At 35.5% G+C, this 13,412-nt stretch overlaps 1 protein-coding gene across 1 annotated transcript in view; it reads left to right on the top strand.

The window, feature by feature from the left end:
- The window catches only part of LOC105874769 (aldehyde dehydrogenase 1A1-like), a 40,515-nt gene extending 33,270 nt beyond the window's left edge, over positions 1-7,245 (top strand). Inside the window, exons 11-13 of the mRNA XM_076008627.1 lie at positions 1,933-2,090; positions 3,096-3,170; positions 6,651-7,245. Of these exons, the coding sequence (XP_075864742.1) occupies positions 1,933-2,090; positions 3,096-3,170; positions 6,651-6,723 (306 nt within the window). The 3' untranslated portion in view covers positions 6,724-7,245. The remainder of the gene's footprint in view (positions 1-1,932; positions 2,091-3,095; positions 3,171-6,650) is intronic.
- Positions 7,246-13,412: the final 6,167 nt, after the last annotated feature.

The following is a 13,412-nucleotide window of genomic DNA, read 5'->3' as shown; positions in this document are numbered from 1 at the left end:
ACAGCATAAATGAACCTGGAGGACACTGTGCTAAGTGACACGTGCCAGGCACAAAATGACAAATACAGCATTATCTCACTTATATGTGGAATCTAAAAAAGTGAGATTCACAGAAGCAGAGAGTAGAAGGGTGGTCTCCAGGGTCTTGGGGGAGTGGGGTGTGAGGGTGGGAGATGTTGGTCAAGTGTATAAAAGTTCAGTGAGAAGGAATAAATGCAAGAGATCTATTGTAATGATGGTGACTATAATTAATAACATCTTAACGTACTTCACAATTGCTAAGAGAGTAGATTTTAAGTGTTCTTAACATACACAAAAAATAAGTACTTATGATTTACCTGTTGGTACCATATTTTCCCTATAGCCTTTTTCTACATAACAGCCATCTATATATTTGAAAATAGCATTCATCCCAATATCACTCTGCACCATCCATGTGCTCTTGGCCTTTTGTTCTTCAGCTGTTAGTCTTCCTAATTTTGTATATTGTAGTTAAATACTTGGAATGTTTATGTGTGTATATATAATATGTAAATTATATATATGTATATACATGTATGCGTGTGTGTGTATATATATCCTCTCTGAATATTTAACTAAGATATACTAAATTAGGATGAAAGTTAGTTGGTTTTATATATCTTGATTAGATATAAAGGATTAGATAGAAATCAAGACAGAAAGGATTAGGAAAAAGATCTTCAGTCAAAGAAACATTTATTATGTTCACACATTATTCATAGTAGAACAACTAACTTGCTGCTTCAAAGTGGAAGCCTGGAGCCATGTGCTAAGTTCAATTAAAATTACGTAAAATATGAGAACATTTAGTGCAGCAGCTGCTGTATGTCTGGCTCTTGGGTTACAATCTTGTGATTAGATGTACGACCTTAGGATACTCACTCAGCCTCTATTGACTTGTGTGTCCCTCCCCTCTAACACTTAAAACAGTGGTGAAAACCAGAAAACCATTTGTCATTTCTGATTTTTGCCTCCTCTCATTCAAGTTTCCCAGAAAATTCTGGTAATACTCAGAGGAACCTCCTCTTTTATTTAATTTTAATAAATGTCTTATTGAAGTATAATGTAAGTGCTTAATTTTTAAGAAAAAGTCCAGTTGTCTTTCTCTTGCCTGGGACTGAAATACAGAATAACTTGAGTTTGGACTGCTCTCCCTATACAGTCTAGCAAAAGTGAGAGTACTTTAGGCTAAAATAAGCAAATTGTGATTTTTAGTTATTTTTTGAAACTATAGCCATTGCCAATGAACTCCAGCTTTGATTGATGGGTACAGGGTGTTTCAGGCTTTAAGCTCTTGCAGTAATGAACCATTCTGTTTAGTATATGTAAAGTGCATAAGATTTGGCTACACAACAGAATCTGAACACAAATTCATATTACTTTACCTACCTTGATGAATTATGAAAATATTTAAGTACAGTAAAATAGTTAATATTTCAACCAATGGTATACTGGTAATTAAAAGACAATTACTATTATCAATCATTGCCTAATTCATTTATCCAGAACAGCAAGCACTGCTTTCTGCAGCTCACTGTTATATGTAGTAACTTGGAAGATGAGGAAAATAGGGAGAGAATTTTAAATGGCCCTAAATGAAAAAAAATTCTGAAGGTAATAGTTTGATGTACAATTATAAGTTCTTAGAAGCTTCGGTCCAACATCTAGAAAATGAACATTGCCTTAATTATTTGTGCCCTATTTTGTTCCAAAGAGAACTTAACACATGAGTATTACCTATTGTCACCTAATTTCTGCAGCCACCTATTTGGATTCTTATACATAGTTTTGGGAATAAAAGCAAAATCTTAATCAATTTAGGATAGCTTGTAAAAAAAATTGCAATATCATTTGAAATATTTAGTTTTAACCCATCATTTTGATTTATTTAATCCATTTCTTATGGTATAGATATTTGGACCAGTGCAGCAAATCATGAAGTTTAAAACTTTAGATGATGTGATCAAGAGAGCAAACAATACTCACTATGGGTTAGCAGCAGGAATCTTTACCAAAGACCTGGATAAAGCCATCACAGTGTCCTCTGCTCTGCAGGCCGGGACAGTGTGGTAAGTCAGACCTCAGCAATACATCTTTTTCAGTGTTAACCACATTAACAGGTTTCCTTACACCTTTTTAGGCTTGGATTTTTCATTTGGAAATACATGGCTGGCTAGAAAGGCAGTTGCTGCCTTAAAAAATAAAACAAAACAATAGCTGAAGACAAATTTCAGGTTTTTGATTTTGAAAAAACAGGATGTTGCATGCCTAATTGATAATGAAGCTTGTTATAACATTTCATTGGCTGTTTTAGGAATTATAAGTCAGGAAAATCTGTAAGATTAAGATAGAGGACATCATATTTTTATTGCTGTATATCTAAGTATAGTAAAATAGTTAATATTTCAACCAATGGTATACTAGCATTTAAAAGACAATTACTATTACCAATCATTGCTGTATTTGTTTTTATAAGCATCTTTAAACACTTGATGAGACATGACAGGGAATAAACAGATTGATAATTAAGTCCAACCTCTACCAAGGCCTCTGTTTAAGTAATTTGTTGAACCAATTAATCGTGAAAAATGAACTGAGTAATATGATACATATTTCAGTTGCCATAGAAAATTGAACTAACCTATTAAGAACACAAATCTCAAGAGAATTGCAAAGCCTATTGACTATAGGCAGTAAGAAATAAAAGAATACCCACCCAACAAATTCCAGTTGTCAGTAAACCATATCATCTCTCAGTAAACCATATCATATCTTCTATGACATATAGGCTATTCTATAACTCTAACTATTATAATTCTAACTATGCCTTCTCAGGAACATGATATACTGCCAGAAAGGCTATACACATATACACACATAGATATGTGTATCATTTTCTTTGATTCTAGGTGGTGTATATCCATATACTTCCACATTCTAATTCATCGTACTACTTTTTTTGTTGCAATGAGTATGTCATATAGAAATTAATGGAATTCTTCAGCTCTCTAAATTTCTAAAATTTACAAATAAAACTTATATAGTAAGTATCATCTATAATAACCTCTTTTCAGGGTGAACTGCTATCTCATGGGAGCTGTCCAGTCCCCCTTTGGTGGATTCAAGATGTCTGGAAATGGACGAGAAATGTAAGAATAACTTGTTATTCATATACGTATTTCATAAAAATGGTTTTTACTCCTAGGAAATTAACTCACAGTTGCCACCTTAAATAAAAACTGCTTCTGTCCTTTCCTGTAGAATTTATACCACCCAATAGCTTATTAAATGTTGGCTGTACCCCATAAGTACAGAAAGGTGCTGGAAGAAGGGAATTAGAATTTAATAAGCTCCTGCTATTCCTAAGGGTCTATATTAGGTACTTTAAAGTATGATTGAAATATTGCTTACTATTAGAATTGTTTGCTGTATGTATGAAAGAAATCCATGTGGGAAACATCTCCAGAAAGGAGGTGAAAACATAATGTGGTGATTGTAAGAAGTGTGCAAATACAAAGACACCCCAGTTATTTGAATATGCCTCTAAATAAGTAAATTAGGTGCTTTATCTCAGAAAACATCAGTGTAAGGGAACTGATTCTCATTTGTTGAAATATTGTTGATGTACACTCCAAAATTTTGAATTACCTGAATGAGTTATTTTTGAAATTAAAATATAAACCTGGAGGGAAATTTGACTAAGGAAAACATGTTTTATGATAGGGAAGAGATTGAGAATATTTATACATAAATGTACAAATAAGCCTTCAGTTGCTTTTGAAACTGGGAGATACATACTTTTTGTAAAAATGTTCATATATATGTTAACATGGAAAACAGTGGCCAGGTGTTTGGTTAAGTTTATTCAAGCAATTTAACCATTTTATTTCTCTAAATTATCTTACATTTACCTATAAGTTTAAAATTCTTGAAGAAAAAAGATAAATCATATGCAATCCTCATGATATCAAATGTAGTAAACCTGACCATTTGGTAAATAGCAAGTAAAAGTAAGTCTTTCTAAGTTTCTAAGGGTCATACGTGAGGTAGCCATGCATTTTGTTGTTTGTCTTAATAAATCAGCAAATTTACAATTAAACAATATTATGGGGGAGACAGTGAAATGGAGGAATGACAGAATGATCTGTCAACATTGTCAACATGCATTCATTAGTGGTTAGTAAGAGAAGACCTCACAAAAGAGATGGGGCTTCATCTAGGGCAGCAGGAGGGCATTCTTGATTGGAACATTATGTGTGTTGTGCTGAAGGGCTAGTGGATTTATGGGGGTGAGAAGTATGATTCAGAGTTAAATATGATATAGATTAAGAAGTCCTGAAGCCAAGAAAATTGTCTGAGATTTTACTTGTAGAGTATTGAAGAGCCAAGAATATGTTTAGAATGTTTTGAGGAGGTCAACCCATGAAAAATTAAGGCATATTTGAGAAGACATCATTTAAGTCTGACCAAACTGCATTTACATCCTCACTCTACCACTTGCTAGCCATGCTGTCCGCTTCATTGTGTAACTTCTGAGCCTCCATTGCTCATATTGCAAATGGAGATGCTAACTTTCCTCTTAAGATGGTTATAACGGTTAATGAATGTCTTATCCCTAGCCTTGTAAGTGTCACAAACTGGAAACTCAACAAATGGTTTCTTGCTCCCCTAGTTGCTTCTCTTTATAATATCTATTACTGGAGAATCCCTTGGGAGAACTAATTTCTTTTTACAAAAAGCTGGAACAAAGGATAGAGTAATCTGAAGGTCAGTTAGTTCATTGCTGGCCCAGCTACCTAACACATTTTCTTGGGAACAGTGAAGATAAAATAATCAAAGTGGATGAAGCAACTTAAGTAGATCAGACTCATAAATTCTGTTGAATACAGACTTTAAGGTTAAGACATAAGGGAATCAAATAAGAAAGGGTTAAAAACAGGAATCAACCATAAATAATTTTCTAAGTGTCAGGAACATAGGTATATATTATGTCCCAGCCTGAGCAGGACAATAATCACACTTATTACTCTCTTGAGAGCTTCAGATGCCATGTGACCTAAAATACAATGGAAAGCCTATTGGTTAAAATCCTGGGTTGATTTACCTGACTGTATGAGATAAAATACTATCCTTTTAATGGGTTTCAGAAAACTGAGGCTAAACCCTTTAATTACTTTGAAGAACATGCTCATTGAAGCTTTTAAAAGGTATATTTAGAAGCTTACTTGCCCAAGAAAATAGTCAGTGTAAGGATATTAGGTTACCCAGGAGAAAATGATGCCTTCTACATATCTGTCTACATCATAAGAAGGGAGGGGTAGAAAAGGATCAAGATCTGATTTTTCCATAAGCTACACGTGCATCAGTGTTGTCATTTTAACACTATTTTTATATACATGTAATTTGATTCTCTTGTCAGAACAATACAGAGTATAACTGAGCCCCAGTCCCTTTAGCTGTCTCTTCAACAAAGGGTAAATACAGTCAGTTTCTAAAACTGGTAGGAGGTCCCCATAAACCTGATAATAACATAGGTGGGTAAAAATGGACTGACTTCAATTAATTCCTGATCATTTGGGTGGGACTTGAGTTATATAAGTAAATGGTAGGGGATAGAGGAGGTCATATAAGAGAAAGAAACAACTGGGAAGAGTCTGAAGGTAGACCAATCTACCCTTGTCTTCTTCCTTAAAAAGAAAACAATCAAGAAAAAAGAGAAAAATCAGAAAAGTTTAATAAAAATCAGATGTTTTTTGCAGAGATTCAGAAGAAATTGCTAAAACTACAGCTGCAAAACATTTTGTTTCAAACCATATTAAAGCCCCTTAGAATGAAAGTTTCACTCCTTCATCATTTCAGTGCCAATTCTGTGCACTTGGTAAATTCAAGCTCTGCTTTAGTTTACAGTTTTGTTGTACTACTACGGAGTGATTATCTATCACTACCTCTCCTCTTTTACTATATTTGTCTTAAAGTGAATTTAGACTAGAAATGACAAAATTCTTATGGGGCTGAATTGTCTTTTGAGTAGATAGAGCTTTATAAAATCAAGTAGAATAATGTAAAAAAATGAACACTTTATAAAAATCAACCAAGAATCCATGATTTTTTTTTTTTTTTTTGGCAGAGTCTTGCTCTGTCATGCTTGCTAGAATGCAGTGGCATTAGAGCCCACTGCAACCTCAAACTGCTGGGCTCAAGAGATTCTCTTGCACCAACATCCCAAGTAGCTATGACTACAGGCATGTGCCATTTGGTCCAGCTAACTTTTTTCTATTTTTAGTAGACACAGGGTCTGGTCTTGTTCAGGCTGGTCTTGAACTCTTGAGCTCAAGCTATCCTCTGGCCTTGGCCTTCCAGAGTGTTAAGATTACAGGGGGAGCACTACATCGGGCCTACATGTTTATTTAAAATGAAAGAGATGTTAAAAATGTATTTCTCACAAATGGATTTATGTAAGTTCAGACACTTTTGGTTGGCTAGCTGCTATATAAAATGCTCTGTACACAAAATATTTTCCATTGTTCCTGGCCAGATAAGCAATTATAAACTTATACCTATCATGGACTATAGTACATTTGAACTCTATGCTAAATGATGTTTGTGGGTATTTTTTTCCCTCTCTCTAGGGGAGAATATGGTCTCCATGAATATACAGAAGTCAAGACAGTCACAGTGAATATCTCCCAGAAGAACTCATAAAAAATCCTGCAGTAGTGGAGAGCAATTCTTCAAAATCATCTCCTATAGTCACTAACAGAGTGGGTCTTCAATACAAAATTTTTCATTTCATGATTTTCTTCAAACATAAACTAATTATGAGTGTTAATACTATCCATCAAAAACTTGACATGTAGCCTATTCTGAATGATTTGCTTTCCGATATGTGACTCCGAGTCCTATCCTAAATAAAAAGGATGGATTTGGATGCCAAATCTCTGAAGCTATGGCATTGTCATGTGCTTTCATTTGTAGCTAGTTGTCCAGGATAATAATTTCATAGAAGAGGACCAGTTGTCATTTAGCTTCTTTCCCTTAAGGACTCCTTGAAGTACTTAACATCCATGTTAACTGCAGAGTAAGTTGCTCTGTTCCCAGTAGTTATGAAGTCCTTGGAGTGTCTTGAAATGTTTCCTAGATCTATGTGTGCTTGTCGAATGGAGTAATGCCTGAAATACTTAGCTGTAAGCTGAATATGAAGCTTAATAAAAACAACTTTGCATGGCTCTTGTTCAGTTTGAATTGTTTTTAAGTAGAAATTTTGGTTATGGTGATTTACTTTCCTTGTCACTCAAAAACAGCATTACATTGAGCATAAAGATACGTTTAAAATAAAACTCTAATCTACCCATTCTCATATGGGTAAAGAAACATTTTATTTTCCAGAGGAATTCTTGATATCCATGGCACACATTTGAGCTAGATGCCATTAGTCCTTCACTAAGCATTTATTGGGTTCCTACAAAGTTCTGAGCTGGGCACTATGTTAGATGTTGTAGAAAATAGGTGAGTAGCGAATGGGCCCTCATTTCAAGGTGCTTTAATTTAATGAAGAACAAAGATAATCCCTGCCCCCAAATAAAGGAGGGGGCATAAAATAGAAGTGGGGATTTTATTAACCATAAGAGTGCAGTTAACGTGACAAATAAGTAGTGATGAAGTCTAACTGAGAGAATTGGGAATGGCCTCATGAAGAATATTTGGTTAGATGTGAGCCTTAATGATGAGCAGATTTGTAGATACTGAGAGGGAAAGAAGTTCTACAATCTAACCAGGCGTCCTCAAACTACGACCCACGGGCCACATGCTGCTTTGCCCATTTGTTTTTTACTTCAAAATAAGATATGTACAGTGTGCATAGGAATTTGTTCATAGTTTTTTTTTTAAACTGTAGTCCGGCCTTCCAATGATCTGAGGAACAGTGAACTGGCCCCCTGTTTAAAAAATTTGAGGACCCCTGACGTAATCTCTCAGGGCATGTTTCATTAAAAAACAATTTGAAGAAATTCTATGCAACATGTTTTCCTCTCTTGAAGTTTCAAATTGTACATTGGCAGCATATTCTAGGACCAGGTTCTGAGAGGTCTTGCAACCTATTTAGTTTTGTTTTAATACAGTTTTTTTTTTTTCAAATTTATTTTAGCAGAGATCTTGCCTTTCCTCTACCATCTTTTACCACCAATTTCATTGAGAAATCCATGTCGGAAGATGTGGGGCGCGGTGGTAACGCCATTCCAAGATGGCGCCCGCTTCCTGGTCACACCCTGCTGTAAGTCTGACAAACAAGTGTTCAGCGCATGTGCAAAGCGTTGTCTCCTCCTCAGAACTGGTTGGCCAATCAGATTATGCCTGGTGTACCTAGTGCCTATATAAGCCCGCTCCGAGAGCTCCTCGGGGTCTTCCGCTTGTAACCAGATAAGCAATCCCCATTAAAGCGCTGTCAGAAGAACTCCGGTTGCCATGTCTTCCTTGCTGGCAAGGCGGGCGTGACAGGAAGATACTATTTCTTGCAATGAGGGAGCACTTAGTGTTCTAAGGAGAGATCTGGGATCAAAGAGAAGCAACTGGAAAAATGGCCTCCATGTAACCCTAACTACACCATGCTTACACACTGCTGCTCTCAGAACAAAGGGGGCCTGTCTGTGTTGTCATCCTTCTTTGTGTGCTCCCATGCAGGAACTGCCTTAGGCCCCAGTCAAATCAGGTGGATGTTTGCTTATCACTGTACATTTTCTAAAATGTTTTTAGTTCAGCAATTTAGGGAAATATTTTTTTCATAATCAGATTTTATATAAATAATTGCTTATCATTTTACATTAACAGATACCGCAGCTACACTGTTGTTTAGATGTGTTACTAGCTGCCCCAGGCAAGTTTAACGATGTAAGAATAAATGAAACTCATTAGCTTCTTAGACTTATAATAATTTCAACCTCAATTTTGAGAGTTTCTCAAACTTGTGTGGGCTTATAAGATTTGCAATTTGAACCCCTTTGTAAAATGCGGGACATAATTATTGTTTGAAAACTGTAGCAACCAAAGTTTTGGGGGAGAACTGAAAGGTTTTTAGACATTGAAATGGGAAGATATCCAAATACAGAGGAGGGTTGTGTTTTCCTAAAACAAGATAGTGCCATTTTTAAAAGACATTTTTAAAAGATGTGTTTAAAACCATGTGCAAATAAATTAGTAGCTAGACAAGTTATACTGTAATGGCATCCCACCAGAACATTTTTAAATGTGTAACAAAGAAGGCTGAGCACAGAACAAGACAAAAGCCAGATGCAAGTTTAAATATTTGAAAATTAAATCTTCATTTTATAAATAAGAAATTATAGGATTAAATAGAAAATATCTGTTTTATATTGGCTCATCCTGAGCCTCTAGACATTATTTGTATTCCATTATTTGTATTAAGACCATGTTGGCAATATTTCTTAAAACCTTGAAAAGTTAAAAGGTATTTTATTAATTAACTCATGAACTATAGGAAATATAGGTCAGAAATTGTATCATGAAGAATTCAGTTTTGCAGTGATAAATATCTAACTGCCCTCATGTACACATAGCAAGAAGCATTTTGAGGTCAAGGAAAACCAAACTATGTGACAGAAGTTAGTATTCACTGTCAGGCAGAGATAATGAGAGATTTCAGATAGGCATTCTCTAAATGTCTACTGGATTTTTTCCTTTTTTTTCTCTCTCTTTCCTTCCTCCTTTTCTAGTTTCTTATTAGGATACATACTTCTGGCTTATTTTAAAACAGCCAGAAGAAATGAGAGGGAGGAGAGAGAGTTTTCTTAAATTCTTGTAACCAACTGAAAATAGAGGCAACTCAAGGTAGGGAATTTTAGCCATTTCTTCACATAATTTGGGAGGGAGTGATGAACTCAAAAGGTCTTTTCCCTTAGTAATGCATGTAACTCTTTGAGTATCTAATTTCACTTGGACGTTTATAAGTGCAATTAGACATGTGTAACATCAACTAGACACGTATGTTCAGATGGCTTTCTCAGAGCATGCTAAATAACTAGGTTACATTTTTTTTACATAAAATGTGTAATATATTGCATAATATATTTATACAAATATAACCTAAAGAAAGTTAAATATCATTTCATATTTGACAAGGCTTTCTGTATGGTTTTAATATACCAAATAAGGCTGATATGTCTCTCTTGGACTTCTAGTTAAAAGGACTGAATATAGGACTTCTAGTTAAAAGGACTTCTAGGTTAAAAGGGCTGAATTTAGAATTTTGTTTTTAAAAAGTCTTTCAAATACTAATGGTTTAAGACATTTTTTTCAAAATAGAATCAGAAGTCACTGTAAAATAATTGTCATTGATTTAATCGAGAGTGATAGTCATCTAAAGGCTTTAAAGGCAATACAGAAAGTTATATGGGTGTAAACCTTAACCCCTTAAAATTTAGTTTTTCTAGTTAGTCCAAAAATAAAGACAATGCATGAATTATCTTAATAAGAATAAAATCTTTGTTTCTTTTAGGACATTTACCCAAAAGGTAAAGGAAAACCTTCTGTAGTATGTAGCTTTTGTTTTTTTGTTTGCTTTTTATGGTGAACCCATTTCGATAACTTGGAAGTTAAACCTGATGAAAAAGACACTTGTATTAATCAGACACAGCAAGGGTGTGTCCAGGGTCATGAGTGTGAATTATATTATAGAGCAATGTGAATAAGAAACTAGTACCTCGAATATGGGAAGAAATGACTCTTAGAAACGTCACGAGATGCTTCCTGAACATATTAAATAATTTAGACATATCAAGAAAGGTCAAGAGTATATTATTAAGTTATATGGGAGGAAAACATTGTTTTATTAAACATTTGAGATAAAACATTCTATTTTCAATCCAAAATTACAAACTTAAAACTAGAAGGGAAAAAGTTATAGCTGCTGATGAATAATTGAAGGTGAGAGTTACCATCCTAGCTTTTTTAAAGGGAGAAAAATCTGAAATCACTAAGACATAGAAGAAGTTGAAATTTAAGCTAAAAGTTTGAGACATTTTTAATTAAAAAAAAAAGGTTATAGAATTAAAATTAATACATCATGTCATTTCATTAAGAGCAAATTAATATTTTTAAAAACTTTGTTGTTTTAACCAAAAATTTTCCTTTTTAATTATAGCCAACTTGATCACATACAAAATTCCTTCCTAAATTTTCTTCTATGAGCCTTATCTCAACTTACAGAGACCATTGCTTTCTGTTTTGTCCTAAATTTCTCTTTTCTTAAATAACCAGTTATTTCATTTTAGGACAAAAGTTTACCAAACAAGACACCTTCTTATACAATATTATTCTCCTTTCTGTTTAACCTTTCTTACCAAAACTAAATATCTATATTCATAGCCTTTTTATATCTCTTTTCTCTTACTTCAATAGTTACTTTATATCTTGTTTTTATTTTCTTTCTAAATCTATGATTTAAATCAACTTTTAAATAACCTCTGAATTAGACAAAATTATATATATATAATTTTAAAATAAGCACACATTTTATGCCTCTTTGTTATGAAATTGGATGAAAGATTGTACAAACGGCATCTCATCCCATTTACCTGACCTTAGAAAAAATAATTCCAGTTGTAAGATAGTATAATAATATAAAGTCCCATTCAACAGGCCCTTCTCCTCACACTCTCACATGTACATGGACCAAGCAGTACTATAATAAAACATTATTGTCTTTTTAGACATAGGCTTATAGCTAAAAGTTGACCAGTCAGCCAGGATTCACCCCAAGGGACTAGAAGATGGAATAGAAATGGAGCTTCCCATGTTGAAACAAAACTGACAACAACAAGAACAAACACAAGTTGACAGGTAGATGGTACACGGAATTCTCAATGCAAACAATCTCAGTGGCAAGGTCTACAAAGCAAATGGGAGCAGCACATAGAGAATGAGTTCTCCTAACCCTATAAAGGGACAAACCCCTCAGGTTCCCTCCTCGCGTTCAATTGTGCCTTCTACACCAGTGGCACCACAAATGCCCCATCACAGGGCTGGAAGGTTCAAAACCTTCCCCAAATGGGTGGAATCAAGGGTCTCAGTGTGCACACTGGGGAACTCACCTAAAGAGCCAAGGCGTTGTGACTTTTCCAAAATCCGTTTCCTTTACCTCAGTAAGCTTCAGGCTTCCAGGCATTGCGTGCAAGTCAGGGAGGGATAAACTGGGAGTTCCCCAGGGCTAAACAGGCTCCAACAAAAAATTATCTGCCCCCAAATTTTAATAGTAACAAAGTTGAGAAACATAACTTTAAAGGGAAGGAGTTGGGAAAGATGGCTTTGATAGACATATGCCATTCATTTTTAACTACCAAGCTTTTCACCCTCTATGTAAGTTTGACCTTCTTCATGGAGCCTTCCATAATGACTCTCAGCCAGAACAATCCATCGCTCCTTTCATCAGACTTCAGAGAAGTTTTATTAATGTTATACAAACAATTGTTATAATAGCAACAATATTAATAATGTTGCTATTATAGTCATTATTATCTCCACTAAATGCCAAACATTATACATACTCATTTATTCTAAAACTTTTTAATAAGTACCTACCATGTGTAAGGAAAGCTACTCAGGGATGGGACTCTAAAGATCCAGATGACAAGTTTCCTGTTCTCGAAGAACCTACAGTCCAGGGATAGATGGTGCAATAGTTTGCTAGGACTGCAGCAACAAAGCGCCACAAACAGACGCGGCAACCAGAGTTCTTCTGACCGTGCTTTAATGGGGTTCCCTTTAGACTTACATGATGCGGAAGACCCAGCCCGGCAGCGCGCAGGCCACTATATACCCCAGAAGTACAACCCCTAAGCTGCGATAGGCCGCTCAACTGTCGAGCCACCAAAGCATTAGCCCATATCAGGACCCTTTGTTTGCATTCTCGCGCCACAGGGCAACCGACAATTATGCGTGCGCTGAACTTGTTAGCTGCTCTAGGCAAAGCCGGAAACAGGCGCCAACTTGTAATGGCGTTGACACCGCGCCCCACAACAAACTGGGTGACTCAAACAACAGAAATTTACTGTCCCACAGTTCCAGAGGCTGGAAGTCCAAGATCAAGGTGTGGGCAGGGTTGATGCCTTCTGAGGGCTGTGAGGGAAACCCTGTTCCAGGCCCCGCTCATAGCATCTGGTGGTTTCCTGGCAATCTTATGGGCTCGTTGGCTTGTAAAAGCATCACCCCAATATTTGCCTTCATCTGAGGATAAAGTCATATTGGATTAGGACCCACCCTAATAACTCATCTAAACTGAACCATTAATAGCTATGTCTGCAATGGGCCTATTTCCAAAGAAAGTCACATTCTGAGGTACTGGGGTTAGGACTTCAACATATGAATTTTGGAGGGGGCACACA

This window comes from Microcebus murinus, chromosome 12, assembly GCF_040939455.1.
Source record: "Microcebus murinus isolate Inina chromosome 12, M.murinus_Inina_mat1.0, whole genome shotgun sequence".
NCBI lineage: Eukaryota > Metazoa > Chordata > Mammalia > Primates > Cheirogaleidae > Microcebus > Microcebus murinus.
The sequence above is the reverse complement of the archived record's forward strand: the minus strand, read 5'-3'. Positions and strand labels throughout refer to the sequence as shown.